The sequence below is a fragment of the Mustela nigripes genome, chromosome 17, assembly GCF_022355385.1.
Source record: "Mustela nigripes isolate SB6536 chromosome 17, MUSNIG.SB6536, whole genome shotgun sequence".
Lineage (NCBI taxonomy): Eukaryota > Metazoa > Chordata > Mammalia > Carnivora > Mustelidae > Mustela > Mustela nigripes.
The window spans coordinates 17705741-17732359 of record NC_081573.1 but is presented as its reverse complement, the minus strand read 5'-3'; the positions used below and the strand labels follow the sequence as shown (position 1 = coordinate 17732359).

At 56.3% G+C, this 26619-nt stretch overlaps 3 protein-coding genes across 6 annotated transcripts in view; all 3 read left to right on the top strand.

Annotated features, from left to right (window-relative positions):
- Positions 1–1048, top strand: part of USF2 (upstream transcription factor 2, c-fos interacting) — a 9880-nt gene extending 8832 nt beyond the window's left edge. For both annotated transcript variants that reach the window (XM_059381419.1, XM_059381418.1), the window contains 2 exons: positions 169–297; positions 406–1048. In XM_059381419.1, coding sequence (XP_059237402.1) covers positions 169–297; positions 406–495 — 219 coding nt within the window. In that variant the 3' untranslated portion in view covers positions 496–1048. The remainder of the gene's footprint in view (positions 1–168; positions 298–405) is intronic.
- A 2028-nt stretch (positions 1049–3076) lies between these two features.
- Positions 3077–4614, top strand: HAMP (hepcidin antimicrobial peptide). Its single transcript, XM_059381558.1, has 3 exons — positions 3077–3248; positions 4255–4314; positions 4400–4614. Exons 1-3 carry the CDS (start codon positions 3162–3164, stop codon positions 4499–4501), a joined length of 249 nt encoding a protein of 82 aa, XP_059237541.1. The 5' UTR covers positions 3077–3161; the 3' UTR covers positions 4502–4614.
- A 3151-nt stretch (positions 4615–7765) lies between these two features.
- MAG (myelin associated glycoprotein) lies at positions 7766–21449 on the top strand. Of its 3 annotated transcripts, XM_059381816.1 has the most exons (12): positions 7766–7863; positions 9679–9726; positions 10214–10282; positions 10469–10837; positions 12025–12321; positions 12430–12687; positions 13916–14176; positions 18327–18614; positions 18982–19078; positions 19873–19972; positions 20224–20262; positions 20933–20982. In XM_059381816.1, the coding sequence occupies exons 3-11, from the start codon at positions 10237–10239 to the stop codon at positions 20248–20250; spliced, it is 1743 nt and encodes a 580-aa protein (XP_059237799.1). In that variant the 5' UTR covers positions 7766–7863; positions 9679–9726; positions 10214–10236; the 3' UTR covers positions 20251–20262; positions 20933–20982. The 3 variants fall into 3 exon arrangements, with proteins under 3 accessions (XP_059237799.1, XP_059237798.1, XP_059237800.1); XM_059381815.1 differs by lacking the exon at positions 20224–20262 and having other exon boundaries at positions 20933–21449; XM_059381817.1 differs by lacking the exons at positions 19873–19972; positions 20224–20262 and having other exon boundaries at positions 20933–21086.
- Positions 21450–26619: the final 5170 nt, after the last annotated feature.

Below are 26619 nucleotides of genomic sequence, written 5' to 3'. Positions count from 1 at the left end.
CCCCCCCCCCCCCGCGCTCCCACCCTGGCCCTCCAGACCCCTATACCGCCCGGGACAGGGCACTTCCCCTTCGAGAAGGTCAGCCTGGCCTGGCCCCTGGGCTTGGGCAGGCACCATCCGGGGCCAGCTTGCGAGTGGCACTCACTGGCGCCCTTGCCCACCCCCCAGAGTAAAGGAGGGATCCTGTCAAAGGCCTGCGACTACATCCGGGAGCTGCGCCAGACCAACCAGCGCATGCAGGAGACCTTTAAGGAGGCCGAGCGGCTGCAGATGGACAATGAGCTCCTGAGGCAGCAGGTGAGGGGAGAGATGGGCGGGGCCGGGGCGGAGCCAGCCCAGGTGCGGGGAGCCAGCCCCTGGCTCCTCATCCCCTGGCGGGTCCCCCTGTCGTGTCATATGTGCCAGATCGAGGAGCTGAAGAACGAGAACGCCGTGCTCCGTGCCCAGCTGCAGCAGCACAACCTGGAGATGGTGGGCGAGAGCGCGCGGCAGTGACGCCCACCCCACTGCGCGGCGGGGGCCCCTCCGGCCCTGCCGCCCCTTCCCCAGCCCTTAGCACAGAGAGGGACAGACGCCCCTCCCCCAGCTGCGTTTTTTTATAGTAGATTTTTAACAAAACGGGGAGAAATAATGCATTTCTGTGGATAAGCACCCACTGCTCTCCTCAACTTGGGAAACGATATCCTCCCTCCCCCTCTGTCTGTCTCCCTTCTCCGGCCCCCATGAAGCCCCAGCACTTCTAGTGGTCTTGCCTGGAGGCACAAGGGAAGAGGACAGAGACCCTGCCATATCCTGCTGCCTCCTTGGTCTCTAGAGGTACTGAGACAGGGTGCTTTAGGGAAGGAGGGGAGTCTTTAGGGGGCCATCCCCGGGGCCTGGACCTACGCAGGGAGGCCATGTCCCACCCCACCTCTTGTTTCTGGATCCCTGCTCCCCTTTGAGTGTGTGTGTGTGTTTTAATTTTCTTTATGGAAAAGTGGACAAAAAAATAGAGAGAGAGAGAGGTATTTAACTGCAATAAACTGGCCCCATGTGGCCCCGCCTTGTCTGTCTGTGTCTCTGTCCATCTTGGGTGTGGGGAGGGAGCCCGCCGTCCATGCAGAACTCCGTGAAGGCAACTCTGGGAGCATGGCCTCGGTGTGTGTGGCTGTGGACCCCGGTCTGTCGGTGGGTCAGATGGGTGGAGAAATTAAGGACTATCCCCTTTGAGGCTCCAGGTGCGCATATGTGGTGTGGGGGCGTGGGGCACTAGGGTCAAGGACATGTCTCATGTTTTCCGAGGAGAGGCTGGGGTCTCTCCTGTCATCTGTTACTAAAAACAGCACTGGCTTCTGACCCTGCCCTTAAGGGTTGAAGCCCTCCCCTCTGTACCAGCCAATGGTGGAGCCTGGCCTTGAGCCCCCCACCCCCAGGAAGGGCAGATGGCCAGGAAGCCGGGCTTGGCCCGGCAGCCTGTCGCCTCACCCCGTGGCTCTGGCGCCTGCACTGTGACCCCTGCCCCGGCTAGTGATGAAACCTGGCCTCAGCTGCGATGCGGTGCTGCCTGGAGCTGCTGGGGGACGCCGCTGCGTCTCCCCGGGGCTGAGTGTGCAGCGTGGCCCTGTGCAACCCCCAGGACAGAGGCCGGTCCTCCTGCTCACCTGGCCCACCTCTCCACCTGCTCCCCATCCCAAATGCTCCCAACGGCTCCCAACTGGTCTGCCCCCTGACGGGCCCTGTCTCCCTTTACCCCTCTGATTAAGGCCGTTAGAGCAAAGATGTTTGGCGCAGGGGGCGGCCTGCACTTCCCAGACCCCACTCCCTCCACTTCCCTGGTTTCAAGTGGGCCTTGGCAAGCAGGTCAGGGCTGGGAGGAGTGTTCGTTCCTTGGCAGCATCACCCACAGGCCCTTAGGCTGGAGCTGACCCTGCCTGGGTGGTCCCCAAGTGAGTCAGGGAGGCAGCGGGCCAGAGGCCTGTCTTCGGAATCAGGGTTTGTGGTTCCCTGGACTACATGCACCCAGAGACGGCTCAGAGTTTGTGGGAGTGAGGTTGCCAGGTCAGGCCACCTGTCTCGTCTTTCCATCGGCGACGTGCTGGAGAACCAGCTCTCAAGAAAAAAGGCCCAGGTTTATAGAGTCAGCCAATGTCTAGGGTTGAAATATTCCCAGTGCCAAGGTGGGCCCTGTCTAGCACGTTCTCCTGTGCCCTCCTGTGCTTGAGGGGAGACAGCCAAATGGTGAGAACACAGGCCCCCGTGTCAGGCAGCTCAGGCTGTAGCACTAGCTCTAGCCTAGCTTTAACCCTAGCCCTGGCCTCCGACCGGGGGAGTTGAGCAGTGCCCCAGTCTCTTCCTACAGCTCCTAGAAAGTGAAGATGACAGGCTGGGCGCTGTGCTTAGAGGGAGCAGGGTCTGGGCAGCCAGGCCTCGGGGGATTAGTGGCAAAGGAGGCAGCCGGGGTCCCTGAATGCAGAGCAGAGCCCAGCACAGGGCCGGCAGGAGCTGCTGGGAGGACAGGTGGCTGGGACGTGGGTCAGTACATCTGGCATAAAAGAGGCAGCGTCCAGTGTTAGTAACTAATGAATACTGCCAGCTCCTATGGGCAGAAGTTCCAAAGAAATTCTGATACTCAGGAAACCACCCCGCATGCTGGGGGCTTGTGCTGACACAAACTCGTACATCTAGCTGCCCAGTGTTTCCTGCTGGGATCTGCGCCCTGTGAGAGGGGAGTCTGAAGCAGTGGCCTGTAAGTGATGGCCAGCCTCCCAGGGGATGAGGACATTGAGAAAGGGTGGGGAATAGGAGGTCACTTCACTCCTGCTCATCGACTGGTTCAACTTCTGGGTCAAAGGGGGAAATTCTTTTTCTGAGGTCAACCGGGTGATGCCCTGTCAGGGAAAGTGTTTCCCAGGTGGCCCTTCTGCCCCACCCCCAGACACACCTCTGCTAAGGGTGACATAACACTGTTCCCTGTCACTCTGTTCCCGCTTATCTCCCGTCTTGTTGGCGCCACTACCTTCTTGGAAATGAGTTAGGACAAAAGGGGCGGCGGGGGGCGGGGGGGCTTACCACCCCCGCCTCCTCCAAAAGCACCCATAAAAGCCACTGAAACGGGGGACCAGACACCACAGCCGGTCCTGAAACTAACAGCAGGACAACCTAACAGCCAGACAGACAGCACAATGGTACTGAGCCCGCGGATCCAGGCTGCCGGCCTCCTGTTCCTCCTCCTGGCCAGTCTGGCCAGTGGCTCGGTTCTTCCACACCAGGTGAGTCCGCAGGGCCTGGATTCAGCTCAACGACCGAGACCACTGGAGAGCCAGGCCCTAGGGGGGGCAGTGCTGAGGGTAGCTGGAGACCCCTCAGCATGGGGCAGAGCTTACGGCAGGGCAAGGGGGGACGGGGAGTTGCCCAAAGTACAGAGCAGGGGGCCTGAGTATCAGGGACTGGAGGCCCCAGACGAATTCCACAGCGGGCGGCGTGCCTGCTCCGTGCTAAGCCCAATTCTGGACAGTGGGGAGCGCCCCGCAAACAAAGAAGAGTTTTCCTCTTGCGGAGTTCACATCCCAGTCAGGGAATTAGTCCCTGGACCATCAAAACATAAATGAGATCATTGTGTCTTGGTAAATGCGCTCCATGGATAACAGAAAATGATGATGATACTAGAGGGACCAGGAGGGGTCAGGGGAGGACTTCAGACGGGATGAAGTGCTGGCGGCGAAGCGGGAGGCATTTGGTGAGAAAAAGAAATTTGACCTAGGACAGGGAGGATAAGAGAAAGGGACAGCAAGCAAAGGCCTGGGAGAGGGCAAGTGTGGTGAACGTCCCCAAGGATCAGAAGGTGTCATGAGTGAAGGGGACGGTACTTGGAGAGGAGATGGAGGAGGGGACCTGCCGAGTCTTGTGGACAACTGCGGAAGTACTGACTTAGCTCCACGCGCAAGGGGAGCCCCCCAGGCTTTTAAGCCGACTGATAAGGCATGGGGAACACAATGTATGCGGCAAGACCCAGGAAGCCTTGTTCCAGGTGGTGGCAGCAAGCCAGGGAGGGTGACATTCCCAAGGAGAGTAGCTGTGGAGAGAGGAGACAGATCTGGGGCGTCTATGGGAAGAGCTGTGTGAGCAAGCGGGAGAAAAGGCCAGACCACGGGGCAGCTCCTAGGATACCCAGGGAGCCGCAGGACACCGACCCTTGGGGAGGAGCTGGTGTGTAGGGGCAAGTCTGAGAGCTCCGCTGGGCCCTGGCCATCCTCACCACCCCTTCTGCTCCCGCAGACAAGACAGCTTACAGCCCTTCAAGCCCAGGACACAGCCGGAGCTGAGGCTGGCTTGACGGTAAGAGCACCTGCAACCCCCCTTCCAGGCCTCCCCAGCCCTTGCCTGGGCCCAAGGTCCGCTCACTCTCCCTTCTTCCCCACAGCCCACGCTCCTGAGGCTGAGACGAGACACCCACTTCCCCATCTGCCTGTTCTGCTGCAACTGCTGTAAGCGATCAAAGTGTGGCTTTTGCTGCAAGACATAGAGCCTCCCCGGCCTGCCCCCTCATCCTCCCCGACCCTCGTATTTATCTGCCTTGCCTTCCAACCCTCTGTGACCAGACTTGGAATAAAATGGTTCTGTCTGTTGTTTTCCACACTAGAGTGTCTGTTGTCTTTTCTTCCTGCCTGAGGCCTATGCCAGAGGCTTCTTCTCGCCCCTATTTGGTCCAGGTGTGTGGGGTTGGTGCGTACTGGGGTCGGCACTGAGGTTTGGTGAAGGAGATCTGTTTCCTGCGCTTCCCTTCCTTCCCCTCTTCAGAAGACCTGAAACCTATGTCGCAACAGCAGGAGCTAGAAGTTAAACCAGGTGTCCTCTCCCTAAATAAAGCCTTCTTGAAACAAGGGTGGCAAATTCAGTGACCTCACAAGCATTCTCAGAGTAAGGTCCGGGGAACCCCCAGCAGGGCTCCACCAGGTGGAAACCACTAGAATGTCCTGTACCTTTCTCACTCCTGTCGCAGGTCAACAGGCTCTGTGACGTGGGATCCACATCATCACTCTGACAGGAACAGGCTATGTGCCCGTGTGCCTTGTGCTTTCCCAATATCCTGGTCTCCATTTCTAAGAGTTTCTAAGACGTGGAGCAGCTAGAAACAGAACCCACGTAAACAAAATTTCTGGGGGGAGTCCTCAATAATTTTGCGGAGTAGAAAGGGGTCCTGACACCAAAAAGTCTGAGATCCACTGGCTTTCCGAGCAGGCACAGTGAGGGATGAGGGATGCTGGCTGGGCACAATGAGGGATGCTGGCTGGGTTTCAGAGGACCACGGTAAGAGGCATCCACTCAGTAAGGACATACCACCCTGCGAGACACTCAGGAGAAGACTGCTTACCTCCCCAAGGGGTTAAGTTCCCCCCCATTCTTCTTGAAACCATGTCCCTCTCAATGTATCCCATTTCCCCACTTTTGACAGAAACAGAGACAATGCATTTTACTGTCTTCTTAGCGCCTAAGAAAACGTCAGCACTAGCAAGGCAATAAACGGCCTTGGCTATTTGGGCCCGGTGAGGAATATCAATGAGGAGGCCTGGGTTAAACCATGAGAGGGACCGGAGTCGGGCTTGTCACACCCAAAGAACTAGAAAAGTCTTCAGTGTTCAGCTCATCGGGCCGTGTGACTGCTAATGAGTCATGAGTTGAACTCTGTGTCCCCCACCCTCCCAAATTTAAATGTGGAGGCCCTAACACCCAGTACCTATGACTGTGACTTGATTTAGAGGTAGGGTCTTTATAGAGATAGTCAAGTTAAAATGAGGTCAGTAGGGTGGGCCCTGATCCAAGAGGACTGCTGTCCTTGTAAAAAGCAGGGATTTGGACTCAGAGGTCTGTCTGCAGGGAGAAGACTGTGTGAACATGAAGACCGTCATCTAGAAGCTGAGCTGAGGAGCCTAGAACAGATCCTTCCCCCACCCCCAGCTCTCAGAAGGACCAACCCTGCCAACCTCGATGTCAGACCATGGCCTCCAGCACCGTGAGACCATAAATTCTGTTTTGTAATCCACCCAGTCTGTGGTACCCTGTCACACCTGGTTTTGAAGGCTTGGCTGGATGGGAGCATTGGCTACCCCTTTGGCCAGGCACAGGCCCTCCAGTGTCCCATCCTCCTGGGGCCTGGGGACCTGGGATTGCAGATTTCAGTGACAGTGGCCCCACACTGGCCTGTGCATCCTGCCCCCAGGGACAGCCTACGGTTCACACCTAGAGAGGTGATGGGCCCCCAAACTGTGCAGGCCCAAGACTCCAAGGGGGTTGGCATTGAGGTTGAAGGCTGTGACATAGGAGCACTCCAGGATCTCAGTGGCCTCCTCCAAAGCCCAGGCACCAGGGCCCTCTCTTCTCTAGGACCCAGGCGTTCAAGCCCCACCCTGCTCTCAATGGGCCTTTGTCCCTGTCTGGGAAAGGCACGGGCAGAGTCTGACATCATGAAGCCTGAGGTGGGGGTGGCACTCCCCCTCCCCCTCCATCCAGCCTTCTCTGACTCCACACACTTGGGTCTGAGGGATTTCCCTGCCCTTCACCCTCCCCACCCTGGTGAGGTTCTTCCCTGGGAGAAAGGAACCCCCCGCCAACTCCCCGAAAACCACTCTGGCCTAAAGGACAGAAGATACCCCAATGTGACTGAGCAGCTCATGGTCAAACCATTACTACACTTGGTCACAGTACCATGGCTCCCTCCATCGCCCCCCCACACGAGCACCTTGCAAAGGTCAAGACCAAGGGGAACAGTTGGGCTGCGGGGAGGGAGGCATTGTAAAGTCGGGAATCTGTCAAGCATCGTGCTTCATAAGCCCCGCTGGGCACCTGGCACTGTTCTAGGGGACCGAGGGTGAAGCAGACAAGCAGGCAGAAACCCAGTCCTCTGGGAGCTCCCATACTAGTGGGGAAGGAGGGCCCCCGGAGTGCGGTCGGCAAACGCACAGAGGCCTGTGGAAGGAGAGGGCAGCATTTGAACGGAAGGGCTTGGTGTGGTGAGAGGGGCAGGGCAGGCTCCAGAGGAAGTGGCATCTGGGCTGAGAGCCTAATCGATGTGCCCGGCTATGGCCTATGGCAGAATGGGGTACAGGATGGGGTGGGGAGGCCTGTCCAGGAGGAAGGAGCAAGTGCACATGTCGCCAGTCAGAAGATGCCTCTGGCTATTTGAGGAACAATGTGTGCACCCACCCTGTGGTTTTGAAGCTTAGCCTGCTGCCAGGAGCCATTCTACAAACAGGTTAGAAATCAGCCAGCAAAGCCCTTATCTTCTTGGAGATCATGTTCTCGTGAGAGGAGACAATCAATGCATAAGTTCATTTCCGATGGCAAGAAGAGTCTGGAAAAGAGACCAGGATGTGGGCACCAAACATGATCCAGGGACGTGATTCAAGAGAGGGTGGAGGCGACGCTGAAGCCAAGAGTGGGCAGGTCCTCTCTCCTGCTCGGCTCCTCAGTGGCCTCTTTGGTCTAAGGTCATACCTGTCCCGGCCACTAAGATTCCCTAGATGCTGAGAACCATGCTTTTGTTTCTTAGCCTGAGACTTCCAGAGATACTAGAAGACCCTCCCAGGGACCCAGGACCAGGGTGCACAGTGATGGAGGAGGGAGAGCAAGTGAAGCTGCCTCCCCCCATCCCCTCCAGGAAGGAGCTAGTAGAACCCAGGCATCAGACTGCCCAGTTCCAGCAGTGGTGACAAGGGCCCCTTTGTGCCCCCCTCCCTCGGGGGCAGGGAGGAGCTGGGCCCTGGAGGCAGGCGGCCCCTGGCACCCGGGGGGAGGGGACGGGCTTGCAAGTGGGGGCCTGGACCCTAGGAGGCCAGGGGACTGTGAGCGGGGCTGGTGGAGCAGAGGGACAGAAGCAAGAACATCCAAGTGAGTACTCAGCCGAGAGGGGCCGGCAACCCGGTGGAGAGCGGAGGATCGGGGCTGAGAGGGTGGGGCAAAGGGGGCCCAGAAGCACGTGCGAGGCAAGGTGCTCTGGGCCATGGATGGTCACCGGGAGCTGCCACAAGTTTAGGATGGGGCAGCGTGCTGCTCAGGACAGCTCAAGGAATGGGCTGGGACCGTGGCAGGGACAGTGACCGGGCTTAGGGAATGAACCACAGAAAGGAAGAACACAGGGGTCTTCTCAGCATCCCTGGGGTCTGCAGAAACAGCTGCCCTGGGGCTCCTGAATTTGGGGCAGACTAGGGAGGGGACGGTGGTCTGGGGCTAGAAGAGGAGCAGAGGGATAGATCGGGATCCTGCCATCTGTGAGGGGGCAGGGGCAGAGAGCTGTGGGGGCTGAGAGCTGCGAGTGAGGCTGTGTTAGCACTGGGGCGCACGACAGGTGTGTGTGTGTGTGTGTGTGTGTGTGTGCACACATGTGCACGCACGTACCTCCCCTGGGTGAGCTTCCATCTACATCAGCGTTCCTCAGCCTTGTTTTCATTATATTCCACTAGGGCACAATTTTAGAGCTCTTTTTCCTAATCCCATTCCCACCGTGAAATTTTACGACCACAGACGTACAGTGTTTGTGTTTATGAACTGTGGCCCTTCAGAGAGTCACAACTCACCCTTAACAGCTAAGATGAGAACCAGTCTTTGCCCCCATTACAAATAGGTGGGTTGCCCGCTTACATCCCAGGTGTGCCCAGGCCCGGTAACCGGCCCTCCCAGGGGCCCCGTCCCCTCCTGTCACAGTGTGTCCAACTGCCTGCATCCAGGTGGGTCTGTCCTCGGCCACCCCCTGGTGTGTGTGTGTGCACGGGTCTGTGCGTCTTTGTGAGCACGTGTGTGCCTGAGTGCCCATGTCAGCCCCATGGTGTGGAGGGCAGGAGGCAGGACAGTGCAGGGGTGCCTCTGGACTGTGTGTGGGGGGCAGTCTGTGGGTGCAGGGGGCTCGCTGCCCTGCCCGGGTGTGTGCCTGCGTCGCTATTGTGTGAGCCTGTTCCTTCTGGTTGGGTCTAGATCTGTCACATTTCAGACTGGCATTTGCATGTGTCTGACTATGCATGCGTCCGTGTCCGTGGGAAGAGGGCGGTGTAGGCCAGGCAAGGCAGCCACTTGAAACCATGTCTTTGACCTTGGGGCGACCCACAGAGCAGCCGGGTGCCAGTGACTCATAAACTCCCAACCCCAAGGTCCTTCCTGGCCCTGCTCCGAGCCCAGCCAGGACCACCCGACTCTTCTTTCATCTCACCTACCTCTAGAAGTCCCCCAGGATGAGGCACCCTTCACTTCTTCCCTGAGGGAACAGGGCTCTTTTGTACCGGGCCCTGGCCTCTGTTGAGGGTGGGGACAGCAGGGGCCATCTGTGGGGTGGGAGAGGGCGGCAGGAATTCCCGCGGCATGTTGGGAATGCTGATGCTGTGAAACCCAGTCATTGATGGGCTGGGTCCCTGCCCGCCACCCCCAGCCCTCCGCCGTGGGACATCTGCTCCCTCACCCCACTCACCACATGGCCTGCTTCACCCCCCACCCCAACGCGCTGCTGCTCCCCCTTCCTCCCCAAAGTTCTTCGCAATCACAACTTGGGGGCGGGCAGGCCATGACTACAGAGTAGCTTCCAGGCTATGTGGGAGCGTCCCCAGCATCCCCAGGCAGCGGAGACCACGTGGGCAGCCTCACAGCGGGCCACCACTCAGAGCGGACGCAGAGAGAGGGCGGCTGGCCGGGGCTACACCTGTCTGGCTCTCATTCCAGGTCGGCTGGCCTCCAGGTCGAAGGCGTTCCCAACTCAGGGAGACTGAGGTGAGGGGCAGGGTTCCAACTTCTCTTTCCCCCTGGTTTCCCCTGCTTCCTGCAGCCGGTCCAGCCCTGGCTCTGTCCTTACTTTCTGGAGATGCCCCGGGGGGGCATGATGGCGATGAAGATAATTATCCACATGTCATTACGAAGTGGTGGTTAAGTGTGCAGACCTGGAGCTTGGCAAATGGGGTTTGAATCCCAACTCTGCCACTTACCAGCTGTGTGGCCTTGGGCAAATGCCTTAACATCTCTGGACCGCAGCTATAAAATGCGGGGTCTAACTGCCACTTTCTCAAAGGGACCAAATGAATTAATACAGCGGAGTCAAGCATTAGGGCCTGGGGCATGGTCAATACATTAGAAATGTTTGTAATTCCAAATAATGATACCAGCAGTAGCCAACTTCTGAACAGGCCCCCTCCTGAAGCCTTACCAGGGGCACCCTTCACTTCTTCCCCGTGCCTTTAGTGCTCTCCTCTCCCCTCTCCAGCTGTCGCTCACTTGCTGGACAAAATGATTTTCCTCACGACCCTGCCTCTGTTTTGGATTATGATTTCAGGTAAGGACTAGGGGTGCAGGGGATCCTGGGGCTTTGGCCTCTGAGCGGGCTGGGGCTATTTCTGTGGGTCCCTGCAGCCTCCAGGGGGGTGATGGAAGGTGATAGGAGTTGTGTGCCTTTAAGGGTGGGGCGTGATGACCTGGGAAGGACATGTCGCTCCACCTCAGTGGTCCTGCTTGCCCACAGCCTCTCGTGGTGGTCACTGGGGTGCCTGGATGCCCTCATCCATCTCTGCCTTCGAGGGCACATGCGTCTCCATCCCCTGCCGCTTCGACTTCCCCGACGAGCTGCGGCCGGCCGTGGTGCATGGCGTCTGGTACTTCAACAGCCCCTACCCAAAAAACTACCCCCCAGTGGTCTTCAAGTCTCGAACCCAAGTCGTGCACGAGAGTTTCCAGGGCCGCAGCCGCCTCCTGGGGGACCTTGGCCTGCGTAACTGCACCCTTCTGCTCAGCAGCCTCAGCCCGGAGCTGGGCGGCAAGTACTACTTCCGCGGGGACCTAGGGGGCTACAACCAATACACCTTCTCGGAGCACAGTGTTCTGGATATCATCAGTGAGTCCCCAGAGCGCCTGCGCGCGGAGGGTGGGGGTGGCACCAAGTTTTTCCCGCCTTTCCAGGGAGGTTGGGGATGGCCAGGCCCGAGGTTTCTCAGTCTGGCCTGGGGTACACACCCCCCACACCCACACAGAGGAGGAAGATGAGAGAAACAGACAAAGCAGGGTCCCCAAACAGTCTTGCTGCCCTCAGAGGAGAAAACGAGGGTTCTTCCTCTTCTTCTAAAAACAACTGGAAGAAAAGCAGTGGGGCCCAGGGGTTAGAGGTAAGGCCTCTGGATTCCTGGGTTGTCTGGGTGACTAATGGCATATTACTTACTGTCTCTGGACCTTGTTTTCCTCCTCTGTAAAATGGGGATAAGACTAGCACTTACAGCTCAATGAGTGAATCCTTGTGGGGTGCTCCGAGCTGCGCCTGGCTCTGGGTGACCAGTGCTCGGGGACAGTGTGGACATACTGCTCTCAGACAGTCTGAATTTTTAAGAGAAACCAGAACTGCCTGTTTTTCTGTGCAATCTCCTAATTCCTAAACATTGGCTGCTGATTCTGATTTTTAAAAACAAATCCTAAATTTAGGCCAAAGAGCATGCAGTTCTGGGCCAGATTTGTCAATCAGAGAAGGGCACGCCGCCCAATTTCCAAGAGGCCCTATAGCATGGAGCCCCTAGATTCCCGTTCCCCATCTGCATGGAGTTCTCATGAGCCAGATCACAGCCCCAATGCAGAAAGAGACCCCACTGGCACAGCCAGACATAGATCTCCAAGACATCACACACACACACACACACACACACACACACACACACGCACACTGACATATGTGACAGGAAAATAAACCAAAGCAGACATGGGAAAGGAGAGAAATTTCTTGAGGAGGAAGCCGGAGTGAGTTTGAAGTTCATTTCTACTCCACACTAGCTGTGGCTCCAGTTTCATCATCTAAAAACTGAGCAAAGTAATGTTACCCTCCTTCTAGCTTGGCTGGAAGGACTGGCAAGGGAACCACTGTCAAGTATTCAGCCCATTATACTGTGATTTTCATTATTACACGTCTGTGGTCAGATGAGGAGGGCCTCCAGGTGAAGGGTATCCAGGGAGAGAGAAGGTTGTAGGGAATTCTTTTGGGGAGGGGACCGGGAACCGAGAACGCTTCCTCGACCCTTTTGTTCCCTCCCTCTCATCTAGACACCCCCAACATCGTGGTTCCCCCAGAGGTGGTCGCAGGCTCTGAAGTGGAGGTGAGCTGCATGGTGCCAGACAACTGCCCGGAGCTGCGCCCGGAGCTGAGCTGGCTGGGCCACGAAGGGCTGGGGGAGCCCACCGTGCTGGGTCGGCTGCGCGAGGACGAGGGCACCTGGGTGCAGGTGTCGCTGCTACATTTCGTGCCCACTAGGGAGGCCAACGGCCACCGGCTGGGCTGCCAGGCCTCTTTCCCCAACACCACCCTGCAGTTCGAGGGCTACGCCAGCCTGGACGTCAAGTGTGAGCCTGGGGACTGGGCGGGGGGCGGGGCGGGGAGCAGGGCGGGGGGCGCGGTCTGCGGGCCCGAGCCCGCTGACACCCGCCCCCTCCTCTTGTCGCGGGCCTTAGACCCCCCGGTGATCGTGGAAATGAACGCCTCGGTGGAGGCCATCGAGGGCTCGCACGTCAGCCTGCTCTGCGGGGCGGACAGCAACCCGCTGCCGCTGCTGACCTGGATGAGGGACGGCACGGTGCTCCGGGAGGCCGTGGCCGAAAGCCTGTTCTTGGATCTGGAAGAGGTGACCGCCGCGGAGGACGGCGTCTACGCCTGCCTGGCAGAGAACGCCTACGGCCAGGACAACGGCACCGTGGAGCTCAGCGTCATGTGTGAGTGGCCCCGGTGTCCGGCACTGGCTGGACAGAGGAGGGGACAAACAGAGGAGGGGAAACCGGCGCCCGCCTGCCCAGCTGGGCGGGGGCGGAGCCGGGAGCTGGGCCGGGAGCGGGGGCGGATGCGGGCGGATGCGGGCGGGCCCACCCGAGCACCGCCAAGGTTGAGGCCAAGGTGGAGTGGAGGGCTGCAGGTTGAGGCCAAGGTGGAGTGGAGGGCTGCAGGTCAGGGCGTTCCCTCCTGCGTCCCACAAGTATCTGATGAACACCTACTGCGCACCGCACCACTCTTCTCCCCCACGGCGAGGTGGGAAGACGGATGGGTCCCTGCCGCGCAGGAATGCCGGTGAAACTCTGACCAGCCGGGTCTGGGAGTGGATCTGGGCCCTGGAAATCCGCATTTCCCAATGAGCCCCCTTGCAGGGACAGCCCCCACAAAGGGACAAGGGACCCCAGACCTCACCCAGCCCCTCGCCAGCTGTTACGTTCTGGAGTCCCCCGCGGGACTGACTGGTCAGATAGGGTTCTTTGTTAGGAACCAAGGAGAGGTCATTCATTCATTCACTCATTCACAAATATTTATTGAGGCAAAATGCCCAGGCCTGTGGATAATAATAATGAGAGCTGCCGCCAGCATCCACTCAGCAGTTTCTGAGTGCCTTCCACAAATACTCTTCCCCCGGACATCCCCAGGCTAGCCCCGACCCTCCTCTTCTCATCTCCGGGAAGCCTTCCCTCACCATCCTAGTTAAAACTCCAACTACCCTGATTTCCCATCACCATGTTTGTTTCTCCCCAAAGCCCATATCCCCGTCTAGCCAACTACATTTATTTATTAACACAGTGTCCACTCACGTGGTTAGGAATCTTCATCTCACCTTGCTCAGGCTAACTCAGCTCCTGTCATTTAGGTTCTCCGTGACTCCTGTGAGGTTGGGACTATTATTAAGCTCATTTTGCAGATAAGAGAAATGAGGCCCGGAGAGGTTAGGGCGTGGGTACAGGCACAGCTGGGGAGGGGTAGAGCTGGGATTCGAGCACAGCGGGCTGGCCGCAGAGTCTCTGTTCTTATAAATAGGATAGCCGGACAGGGATTATCTGAACCATCGGAGCCAGTGTGCTCAGATTGGGGTATATAGGGTCACATTGGGGATGGGAGTTAGCTGGCAGAAGAGGCACCCTTGGCTTCTGACCATCGCTCCCCCCGCCGTCCTGCCCCTCCCAGATGCACCCCGGAAGCCGATGGTGAACGGGACGATGGTGGCTGTGGAGGGGGAGACGGTCTCCATCTTGTGCTCCACACAGAGCAACCCGGATCCTATTCTCACCATCTTCAAGGAGAAGCAGATTCTGGCCACGGTCATCTACGAGAGCGAGCTGCAGCTTGAGCTGCCTGCCGTCACTCCCGAGGATGACGGAGAGTACTGGTGTGTGGCTGAGAACCAGTATGGCCAGAGGGCCACCACCTTCAACCTGTCCGTGGAGTGTGAGTACCCCCCCGCTCCTCTCCCCTTGTCCTGCCGGAACCGGGCTGGACTTCATGTCCTTCCTCATTCCCCGCCTTAGTGGGTGGTTCATTGGGGGCGCATGGGTCGCTGGGAAGCATTCACGCATTCCAGCCAAGGGTCAGCTTTACCCCAGCAGATGAGAATGGGCAAGGTAGGGAAGCTGAATCCACAGCAACAAATTGAAAGTCCCACCTGAGAGTACTGTGTTTCCACATCCTGGGATGCGCTTTTAACCAAGAAGATTTCTGGATCCTGTGGTCTCTGCCCCCTTTGCAACCACCAATAACCAGGACATCTAACCCTTGTGTTGCATTGCTATGTACCAGGCATTGCTAGAAGCTTTGTATGGGGACCCATTCATTTCAACCACATGACATTCCCAGGATGGAGGTTCTGTTACTGTCTCCAGTTTCCAGAGAAGCAAACGGAGGCTCAGAGAGGTTATGCCATTACCCAAGGTCACACAGCCAGAGAACGGTTCACATCCAGACAGTCTGTCTCCACTGTTCTGCCGAGATGACCTCATCCTGTTGTTACATCAGAATACACTGATGGAGCTGTTGCTATGTGCCAAGGGCAGCGTGACTGTGGGGAACGTGGGGGAGAGGACCAAGAGGACACCAAGCTGATGAACAGGTGGAGTTTAGCCAGAGAAATGGGATGGGAGGGATGTATGTAGAAAGCTTGGAAGTCTTGGAAATGAAGCTTATCATTCCACTGGCAACCAGCAGCTGTCCCAACCTCTTCACTGATGACACGGCCAACACCCCCACCCCACCCCAACCCCACCCCCCGCGGCCATGCAGGGCTGTAGCCCCCAGTGAGTGGTTTCCACTCCCTCTCCTGCAGCAGCTCCCTCTGGAATGTCACCCCTATGTGGCCATCTCCTCTGCTTCCTCTTCAGCTCCTGCCTGGTTTCTGGCACTAGTTTCCAGACCTGACCAGTCCCTGCCTCCGTTATTCTACCTCCAGTCCCCACCCCCCAGGTTTGCCAGAAGGTAGTGAGCACCACCTAGACTCAGTACTCTGAATGTGGTAATAATCAGTACGTGGCAGAGACAGGCTATTTCGAGTGCCACCTTCCAAGGCAAAGGGATGACCACACACTGCTGTGCTAACCTTTCACTCTGGAGCACACTCCCTCCCAGCCCCTGCTCGCTCGCAGTACCCAAGGCAATCATGCATTGTGGGGTTCTGCTTTCTCCATCCTTGCCTCCTGGGCTAGCTTCCTCCTTCTGCTACACCCCTTTTCCCTGTCACACCCCAAGCCAGTGGCCTCATAAGTCAGAGGGTCAGAGAGCCCCCTGAGAATCGGGTAGAAACCCCTGAGCCCGAAGACCATAGGGTCTCACTTACATTGGAGTCACAGGCTCTCCTGGACAGTGAGAGGGGTGGCAGCAAATGGTCATTCATGGTATCCTCTGGGCAGGACCCTGCAGTGTTCTTCTCCTGAGCCCGTGTGGTCACTCTGTGAAGCAGGTACACGTTATCATCATCCCCTCTTTGACGGAGCAGAAGACAAAGGTCAGAATCCCCCAAGACCATGCAGCTCAGAGGGTCAGTCATAGCCAGGAGTCTTTTGGACTTTTCTCTGGCACAGCTCTTAAACCCCTGGCTGCTTTGCTGCTCTGCAGCCCGCGGCGCCCAAGGACTCACCTAATCAGGCTTCTTTTTGGAAACAAACCAATGGATTTGGAGTGGAAGGCCTTCAGCCTGCTGGAGCCGAGGAGTAGCTGTGGAAGGCCTTCAGCCTGCTGGAGCCGAGGAGCAGCTGTGCCACCCCACCGGCCCTTGCCCCACCTGCTGAGCCCTGCCAGCTTCACCCAGGCCTGGGTCACAGGTGTGCCCTATGGCAGGGCGGCCTCAGGCTTCTGGCCACGGAATCCCTCAGGCTCCTCTCTGTCCCTGAAGTCCATGTCCCCTCGCACCAGGGATTTGGTGCCCTCTGACAATGGCAGGTGCTCCTAGAGCGGGGGCATCCTTCTGACCCATTGAGCCAGGGCCCAGCATGGTCAGGGACATGCGGCAAGGCTCTCGCCTCTACTGAGTGCTTGCACGCAGGGGACTGGTCTGAGCCCTCGGCGCACGCTGACCTATTTTGGTCTCATCACAACATGATTGTGAGGGACTGTTCTTCAACCCAGTTTAAGAAGGAAACAGAAGTGTGAGCTGGTGTCCAGCACCAGACAGAGCTGAACCCACCTGGGTCAGAATCCCTGCTCTGTCTTCATCCTGCGGCGGCATGATCCCAGACAAGTGACTTCACTTTTGCAGAGCCTCTCCACTGAAAAACGGGTATATGATAACCATAGCTGACCCAAAAGAAGGCTGTGAAGAGTCTGGAAGTTATGCTGAATGCCCACATTGCCTGACACCATTTGCTCCAAAAATCATTTCCCACTAATCTCTCCCTTGGACTCCAGGCTCCTGGCCCTCCTGGAGTTCCTGTGGCCAAGGCTTTGCTCACATGCTCCCCCTGCTGGAATGGTTCCATTTATCGCATCCTGAATCCTTGGGAAGGATGTTAAGCCAAATGGCCTGATCAGGGCCAGTAAATGGCAGAGCCCAGCTCTGCCAAAGCTGTCGCACCCCAAACTCCCCATTCTTTGTGGGACTGGGGGTTTGTATAGGGTCAGTCAGGGTTCCCCAGGTCTCCCCGGCTGCCTGCAAAGCTGCGGAGATACTGAGCACATGGAGGCAGGGTGGTGGCAAGGGGTTGAGGGCGGATGCTGTCCCTGGAGCAGAGGGGTGCGGTCTTGAATGAAAGGGTTTCTAAAAAAATGTAACAGCTGTTGGTTCGGGTTTGTCATTATTCTGCAGGGTGTTAATTCATTAACACTACAACAAGGCATAGTGCATGTTTGCCTGTACAGATTTCGGGCTATATATTTTTAAATTACTAGATTTAGATGCAAGTACACATTGAGGTTCCAACTGGAACCATCTCAAGCTCGAATCGGGTCACGTGACTCCCTGGCCCGTCACTGTTACTTGCATATTCTTTTTTTTTTTTTTTTACCGGAAACTGGAAGTAAATGGCGGTAGGTGGCCCAAGGGTCTTTTGGCCATTGTGTAGGGGGTTTCTGGTCGGAGCTGAGAACCAGAGCTCAGTCTAGAGTGAGCAGACTCCAGTGCTGGATTCTTCAGGAAGGGAGAGAACATGGTTTTGAAAAGCAACATTCTGTGTTCTATTATATTATCATATTTTAGAAAATGAAAGAAACCAACACCCCCCCAAAAGTCCCCCACAAAACCCAGACCAGTACCATTTTTGTAATACGTCAGCAAAGGAGAGCTCAGCACAGTGACCTTGGGTGGAGGATGGGGGTTGGTGCCAGTGGCAGTGGAAGAGCCCAGGACAGAGGGACAGTCAGGGTGCAAAGGGGCTTGAGGGAGTCAGCAGGGGCATCTGCAGGTGTCCAGGGAGGGGAGCCGGCAGGATTCTGTAGCCCATGGCAGTCTTCGCAGAGCTCCGCTATGTGAAAGGTGGGTTCTAAGGATGGGGATGGAGAGTAGGCAGAGCGAGAACCAGTCTTGACAGCAGCAAGAGCCCAGCCATGTGGGTATCTCACATGGGTAGGGATAAGTTCTGGGGAGCAAAACCCAAGCAGGACTAACCAGCGAATAGTTAGTGAAGCGAGGCACAATTTCTGTGAGTCGTCAAAAAAGATATCATCTGAGTAGAGCCCCGGGCACAGAGGGAGGGACTGAGTTCAGCAGGTGTTAGGGGAGTGTTCCAGGGTGAGGGAGAATCTCCAAGACCCTGAGCTGGGAAGAAGCTCCATGAGCTTTAGAAAGACTGAGGAGGCCAGTGTGACAGGTCAGGAGCCATGGCAAGAGAAGACCCGTGCGGCTGTGTCCCACGGGGCCTTGCCAAGCCAGGGAAAGAATTTGGGTATCATTGTCAGTGACCTGGGGGCAACGGAAGGAGGGTTTTGAGCAGGGAGCCTCGTGATCTCATTTGTTTGACAAGGTGAACAAAGAGAGGGGGCCTGAGGTAGTGCGAAGGGGGAAATGCAGCTTGTCTCATCTCCCAGACAGCTACCACCTGCTCCGCCACAGAGTCCCCTGAGGCTCCACCTCCGGTTGGCGCCAATCCCCTGAGTCCTGGTCCTTTTGCTCCTGCAGTTGCCCCCATGATCCTCCTGGAGTCCCACTGTGCAGCAGCCCGGGACACGGTGCAGTGCCTGTGCGTGGTGAAATCCAACCCGGAGCCGTCCGTGGCTTTCGAGCTGCCCTCACGGAACGTGACTGTGAATGAGACTGAGCGGGAGTTTGTGTACTCGGAGCGCAGTGGCCTCCTGCTCACCAGCATCCTCACGCTGCGGGGTCAGACCCAGGCCCCGCCCCGGGTCATTTGCACGGCCCACAACCTCTACGGCACCAAGAGCCTGGAGCTGCCCTTCCAGGGAGCCCGTGAGTGCTGTGGTCGGGGGGGGGGGGCGGGGGGCCACAGAGGTGGACGGGACTTCTCTTGGATCCAGGCTTCCCTCCCCGAGGCTGACCATCAGCCACCCAGCGTGGGTCGGGCGACGCAGGTGGAGGAGGTGGTAAAGATGCCCTTTCCAGTTGGTAAGAAGAGGCTTCCCTGGGTTTGCCTGTGCTTCATGGGCCTCTCCTGGACCGTCTGGCCACTAAGCCCTCCGGGCCAGTCAGGCAGTGCAAGGCTGTGCCAGCTCTGGACACGTTTTCACCATCATCTCTGCCCCAGCCCATCTCCCAAGACCCCGAGTGTCCTCACTATCACCAGCATTCCTGAGGGTGTCTGGGTCTCTGTCCTCAGACCGCCTGATGTGGGCCAAGATCGGCCCCGTGGGAGCCGTGGTAGCCTTTGCCATCCTAATTGCCATCGTCTGCTACATCACCCAGACACGCAGAAAGTGAGTGGCTTGCCAGGGCTCATCTGGGGGGTTGGGGACTCTCCCGGGGCTGGGGAGGCGGGGAGATCAGTTAGAGGTAGCAGGTGGCCAAGCCAGGGCAGCCCTGTCTGTGTTCAGGAGGGCGATTCTACTCTGTGCATGTTTGGCTGCATGGAGGAGAGAGGCTCCTGCTAACATTTCGGGGTGGGCCAGTGCCCGGGCTGGGCACTTTCCCCTGTTGGTTACCCGGTCCCCACGTTCTGTGGCCACAGCCCCTTGCCCTCTAGGAACCCTCCTGCACACGCTCCAGTGCAGTGGGGGAGAGCCAGAGACCCCTGGCTCATAGCCACGGGGCCAGTCACTGTTGGTTTCAGGGCCTGGGTGCTTACACACATCATCTCTGGCAAAAGGACACTCCCCAGCCCCAGACCACCCCCCACAACAACTCTGCTATTCTCCCTCCTTGTGGCACACACATCAGCTTCCCTGAAAACAAATTTATCCTTCTGCTCCATGTCCTGGCAGCAAGAGGGGAGGACAGAGCCAGAGCACATGAGAAGAACCCCAAGAAACTAAGCTGGGGTCCCCAAAAGTTGCAGAGGCCAGGAACCTGATGGAGGGATGGGCCCAGGTGACAGGAAGAGGCTGGTCATTCTGGAAATGACCAGAAGGGGCCATCTATGCCGTCTTAGAGAGATGGGTGGGAACTGCCCTGGGGTCCATTGAGCCAAACTCCTCAGGTAGATGGGGTGCAGAAAGGGAGCGGAGAGGGAGGCCTGGGACTCCTGCTGGGGCTGATGTGTCCTGCCCTGCAGAAAGAACGTGACAGAGAGCCCCAGCTTCTCGGCGGGGGACAACCCCCCGGTTCTGTTCAGCAGCGACTTCCGCATCTCTGGGGCACCAGAGAAATATGAGGTGAGGGCCGGAGCCTTGTGGCTCCAGACTAGCTGGAAAACCTGGGTGCCGGGGACCCTGAGGGCCTGGGAGGGCCTGGGAGGCTAAGGGACAGCGGGGAGGCTGGTCCCTTCAGAAGGGAAAGGGAGGAAGCGTGGAGGGCGGGCTGCACCCGGGCCGGGAGGGGTGCTCAGGCTGAGGCTGGGATGGGGGCTGAGGGGCTCAGCAGAGGGCAGCACCCGGGTCTATGACTGCATTTCCTTCTCCAATAGTCCAGAGAGGTCTCTACCCTGGAATGAGCGCCCCAGGAGGTAGGATCCAGGGAGCTCAGTGTGCCCGCCTCTGGGCCCTTGTGGGCCTCGGGGTTGGCGTGCATGTGTGTGCGTTCTCGTCAGGTGTCCAGGATGTTCCCTGGCTAAGTCTGGCCCTGCCCAGCTCTCCTGGCTTTGTCTGTTCTGGCATGTTGCTGCTCCCTTCTGTCTGTGGTCACTGTCCCATGTCTGTGTCCAAAGACCCCATGTAGGGGTGGGGGCGGGGTGGAGCACAGGACAGGGAAGATGAAGTCACCCCTGCAGGATCTCCCAGACTGAGGAGGGAAGTCACCCCAAAACGAAACATGGGAGAAGGTCATATGGAACCAGGCACTTACACATTTGGGAAGGCGGGATCCCAACCGAGTGACTTTATTCTGACAAGACGCTATGGGTTGAATCGCCTGTGCCCCAAATCCTTACGTTGAAGAGGTCTTCCTGGACACACTGAATTTGTGAGTGACTCTCAGGCTTAGCAATGAAGAGGCTGTCGTGCGTGGGCGCACCAGCATGGGCAAAGGCCCCAGGCTGCACCGGCGGGCCTTGAGAAAGGAGGTCTACACGGAGCTTTGGGACTTGACTTTGGAGCTGTGGGGGTGAATGTGACTGCAGCTGTTGGACCTGGAAAAGATGGAACAAGACTCTTCTATTGGGCTCTTTCTGTTTGCAGAGTGAGAGGCGACTGGGATCTGAGAGGAGGCTGCTGGGCCTTCGCGGGGAGCCCCCAGAGCTGGACCTGAGCTATTCTCACTCGGACCTGGGCAAACGACCCACCAAGGACAGCTACACCCTGACGGAGGAGCTGGCCGAGTATGCTGAAATCCGTGTCAAGTGAGGGAGCTGGGGGCCGCCTGTGCGGCCACCCCTCCCTCAGGACCCTCACTGGCCCCTACTGGTTATGGGCTCCCTTGCTCCCCAGAGTGGAGGGGGCTGGGGCTGTCAAGGAAGGGGGCAGGTGACAGTGAGGTCCTAGGCGCCTGGCCTCCCCTCCTTCCCAGCCGTCCCCGGCCCGGCCAGCACCCACCCCACACTGTGGCTCCTCTCTAACCTCCTTTAACCTCATGTCTGGAGGGGAGCTCCGTCTGTCCGTCCATGTTATTTATTGCTACCCCCTGCCTGGTCTCCTGCCCCCACACCCGGCCCCAGGGCCTGTCCAGAGGGACGTGAAATAAATGCCACGAAGCCAACCACTTGTCTAGATCCTGATGGTTCCTGATCCATCCTAGTGAAGCCTGCTGCCCCTCTCCTCACCCTCTGCGAGGTCCTGGGCAGGGACAAAGGGCCAGGAATTCTAGCCCCGAGTCCAAGGCCACTACCTTGGCTGGCAGCTGTGGGCTGGGTCTGGCCCCTTCACTCACTCACATCCCCTCACGCCCCCTGCCGGTCGGGGTGTTTCGTGAGCCTGCGCTGATTTGACCGCCATCCCTCACACTCACGCCGTATTTCACAGCCTCAGCCTTCCCAACTTTACTTTTTTTGGTTTAAGAAACATTAAGTAGGCACCAGCTGTGTACAGAGCCCCTTCAGGAAGCTCAGGCCATCTGGGGTAAGGAATGGGACAAGGCCGCGATGATGACACTGGAGCTCAGAGAAGCTAGGGGATTTTCCTAGGGCCCCAGAGCTAGCAAATAGAGTGGCCAGGCCCTGGACACCATTATTCTCTTTTCCCTAACCCCTGTTGGCAATCTGAAGAGGGCCAGACTCTCTGGTATGAATGATATTAATAACTAAGAGTTGTTATGTGCCCCATGGTTCTACCTGATCTACATTATTAATCTCCACTTCCCTTCCCTAACTAGCATGACAATGGCTCTCAAAGTGGGGTCCCACACCAGCAGCATCCATATCAACTGGGAACTCGTTAGAAAGGCACATTCTTGGGCACCTGGGTGGCTCAGTGGGTTAAGCGTCTGCCTTCAGCTCAGGTCATGATCTCCAGAGTCCTGGAATTGAGCCCCACGGTGGGCTCCCTGCTCGGTGAGGAGTCTGCTTCTCCCTCTTCCTCTCCCCGCCAATGCCTGCCGTTCATGTGTGCTCTATCTCAAATAAATAAATAAAAATCTTAAAAAAAAAAAAAAAGGAAAGAAAGAAAGGCCCATTCTCAAGTTCCCATGCCAGATGGCAGGAGCCCCAAACTCGTTTTGACAAGTCTTCCAGGTGATTCTGATGCACGAATGTTTGAGAACCTAGAGAAGCTGAGGTCCCCCAGGTGGTAACTGCACAGCCCCGACTTGAGCCCAGAGCCCAGAGCTCTCCCACCGTGCGCCCCGCCGTCTTGGTGAGAAGCACCTGAGCTCACCGGCCCAAGAGCACTGAGGGAACCCTGAGAGTAGAGTTGCCGTTTGGGAGTGGCTCCTGAATAGGGCTGTTTCCCCCTGGTTTTTGAAGAGGGCAGAGGATACCACAGAGGCCATAGTGGAGACTGAGGGCAGGACTCACCAAACCACGTGGGCAGGGAAGGTGGTGAGGACACCTTGGCTGGAATGGGAGGTCGACTTGCAGGACAAGAGCTGTGGGTGCTAGTGGGGTTGGGAGTGGCCAGGAGGGGACTGACCCCAAGGCCTGCCCGGGCTCTTTCCTGGTGGGACTCTATCCTGTAGAGAGGAAGACATTGAATCAAGGACTTCATGCACAACGCCCGACTGCAACCCGTGACACCTGCTCCCGGGACCAGGGCAAGGGGGGCTTTCAGAGCACAGAATGGAGGTGTGTCTGGGGGTCTCAGGAGCCAGGGAGGTGTCCCACTGACAGGAAATCCCACAGGGACACTGTGTGTGAAGGCTCTAAGTGGGAACATATTTGGCAAAATTTCAGGCGCTGAAAATAAGGCCAAACAGTGGTCCAGGATTGGGCAGAATCTAGTAGGGGCTGCCCAGCAGCTGCGGAAGCAGTCCCCACCGGATGCATATGCATGGGGACCCCGCCCTGACACACCTGTCTTCTGACAACAGACCCTGGCTCCAGCAGGTCTGGCCTGGGAGGAATGCTCCTAAGGACTTCGCCCTGAGGAGCAGAGCAGTGTCAATAATGAGAGACTCCGGTAACCCTGTGCTGCTCAAAGCGCCGCCACCGGAGCGCCATGCTGATGAGCCCGCTGATCCCGGGAGGAGGGCAGAGCAACTTTTACCTGCATACGTATGTTCAACTCAGCACTTACCAGAACAAAAGGACACCTGCATGCCAAAAGGGTGATTTTTTTTTTTTTTTAATAAAAACTTAGGAGGAGACTAAGCTTAAAAATAAGTCAAGTGATTGATTTAAAGAGATGTATGAAATAAAGTTTCACAGATAGGACAAAAGTCCTGAAAATCATAGGCAAACCTCTAAAGTTTAGGAAAAATGAAGTGATCTGAGGCAAGATCATCTCATAGGAGGGACAAATTTTTGGTGATGACATACGAGGAGGACCAAAATTCAGGAGTATCACATTCCACCCCTCTCCTGGACTCCCCCAGAATTCATCTGTTCCAGCAAAACATGTTTATTGAGCACCTACTCTGTGCCAGGACTATGCTGGGCTTTAGGGCTATCACAGGGGCCAAGAAGAAACACTCTCTGACCTTGTGGAGCTGACATTCTGTGGAACGGACAGATTACAATCAGATAAACAAGTGTTGGTCAGATAGTGAGTGTGCTAAGAAGGAAATTAAGCAGGCGAGAACGGAAAGCGCTCGGCAAGGCTGCTGTTTTAGAGCATTTGAGTAGAGAGCAGAAGGAAGCAAGGGAGGGAATTCTGTCCCTTTCTGGAGAATGTAGAAAAGCCAAGATCCGGTGCAAAGGCCCATGATGGGAAGGTACTTGATATGCTCAGGAACAAGGAGGGAACCAGCATGCCTGGAGGTGGCTGGTAAACAGAGCAGTTGCCCAAGGGTGCCTGATCACAGAAGGCCCTGTAGGTTAGGACTCAGGCTTTTACTCAGAGTGAACTGGGCTGTCAGGGAGGGTGATACATGCAGGAATGTTTCGGAGGGGCTGAGGTTTCTAGGACCCTGCTTGTAGCTGTGGGGATAATGAGCTCAGCAGGTGCAGGCAGAGGGATCAGAAGGCCAAGAGAGAGGAAGTGGAGATGGTGAGAGGGGACAGGTCAGGACCTCTTTTGTAAGAGGAGCTGATGGAGCTTGCTAAAGCTGGAGGGAGGGAAAGAAGAAGTCCAAGATAGCCACTTCCTCAGCTGCCCAAGATGGTGGAAGGAACAATGTTGTGGAGAATACAAGTGTGCTCTACTCCAGTCCTTCTCCCTTGCTGGCTCTCCTGGCTGGCACCTCTCCCTTGGGAAATGATGAGCCGAGGAAGAGTCAGAACCCATGGTACAGTGCTTCAGAGAGGTGGGGACAGGTGCACAAGAGGACCTCTGTCTGGGCTTGAGTAGAGGTGAGCAGGTCTTGTGTTGGCAGAGACAGGCCACCTTGTGTAGGAAGGAGGATGCCCGGGCACCAGGCCAGGGTCAGGACAATATGGATCTCCTTTCCCTCTTCTCCCGCCAACCTCCCAGGTGCCCCCTGGCTGAGACAAGCCATTGGTGGCCCCCAGTCCCATCCTGAGGACAGTGTCTGTGGCAGGCACCTCTCTTATCCTCATGATGAAAGGGCTCCAGGCCAGGGCCGGCTATTCCAAAGCCTCTCCCTGGGCCAGGGTGGGGGACTCACAGCACTACTCTGGAGCAGCCAAGCCTGGGTTCAGCCAAGCCTGAACCCATCTCCTGGGTTCAAACTGCGTCCTGGGGAGGGGGCTCAGAGGGGTCACATGGCTCACAGGGGGCACCTAGTTGCCTGGTTCCACTGCTTCCCCAGTGGGAGGGGATGTCACCCCAAATGGTGGTCACCCACCATAGAAGAGTAGGCATACCACCCAATGTCAATTACAGGAAGAATTGTCAATTACAGGCCTCAGTGGAAGAATCATCAACAGGAAGGAATCACCGATGGCAGAAAGGATTTTAGAACGCTTGGTCACCCAAAATGGAGACCATCTACATCTTTGGAGGAAAAGATGGAAGGATGAGTAAAGGCACCAAAGTTACAGAGTCCTGCTTCCACCCTGGCCTCTTCCATTAGCCCTTGGCCTCCAGAAATCAAGGCACATCTGTGAGCCTATTGCCCAGTTTCCTCTTGTTAGAAGACTAAGCAATGCCTGGAGTTATGCCAGCAGAGACCTTAGGCCCTCCTTCTAGGTGATGATCAGGGATTTAAGTCCCAAGTGGGTCTCCTGTCAGAGACCTTTGGGACCCTGTTCCCCAGCTGGAGTCCCCATTGAGATTGCTGGGGATTTTAATTATTGATTTTGAAATAATTATAGAATCACAGGAAGTTGCAAAAATAGTAGTTTTAATTTCGAAATAATTATAGATTCACAGGAAGTTGCACAGATAGAATAGAGTTCTGGTGTGTCCATGTCTTACACAATGTCTTACACAATGATGATATAGTATGAAAACCAGGAGTGTGGCATTAGTACAGTGTGGGTACAGTTCCAAGTCCTTTGATCACATGTCTAGATGTATGTGACCATCACTGCCAGCAAGATCCAGAATTTGTCCCTTACTACAAACCTACTTCCTTTTGCCCCTGGCAACCAGCAATCTGTTTTCCATCTCTATCATTTTGTCATTTCAGGAATGTTATATAAAAGGAATCAAATGGTGCATGACCTTTTGAGGTTGACTTTTTTTTCCTTAGTATAATGCCCTTCAGAATCATTACCGATATTGTGCCCTGCTCTTGCTGCTCCATGGTATGGATGGATCACAATTTAACTCTTCCCTTACTAAGGGGCATGCTGGTTGTTGCCAGTTTTTGGCTATTACAAATAAAGCTGCTGTGAACAATTGTGTAAAGGTTTGTATGTGGACATAAGTTTTCATTTTGGGGGGATAAACACCTAGGAATGCAATTGATGAGTCACATGGTAGATGTATTTTGTTCATTTTTCAAAAAACCCACAACCTAATGTTCTGGAGTGGCTGTAGCATTTATATTCTTAGCAGCAACGTATAAATGATCCAGTTTCACTGTATCTGTCACTGATACGTGGTATCATTGCTAGTTTTTTATTTTGGCTGTTCTAATAGCTATGTAGTGATATCTTACCATGGTCTTGATTTGCATTTCACTGATGGCTAGTGATGTTGATCATCTCTTTATGTATTTATTAGCCATCTGTGTATCCCCTTTGATGAAATGTCTCTTCAGGACTTTAGCCCGTTTTCTAATTGCCCATACAATCCACTTACTTACAGTGTACACTTCAGTGGTTTTATGCTCACAGTGGTTTATATTCACAAAGTTGTGCAAACATCAACACAATCAACTGAGCCAGTCAGGCACCTCCAACCACAATCAATTTTAAAACATTTCATCA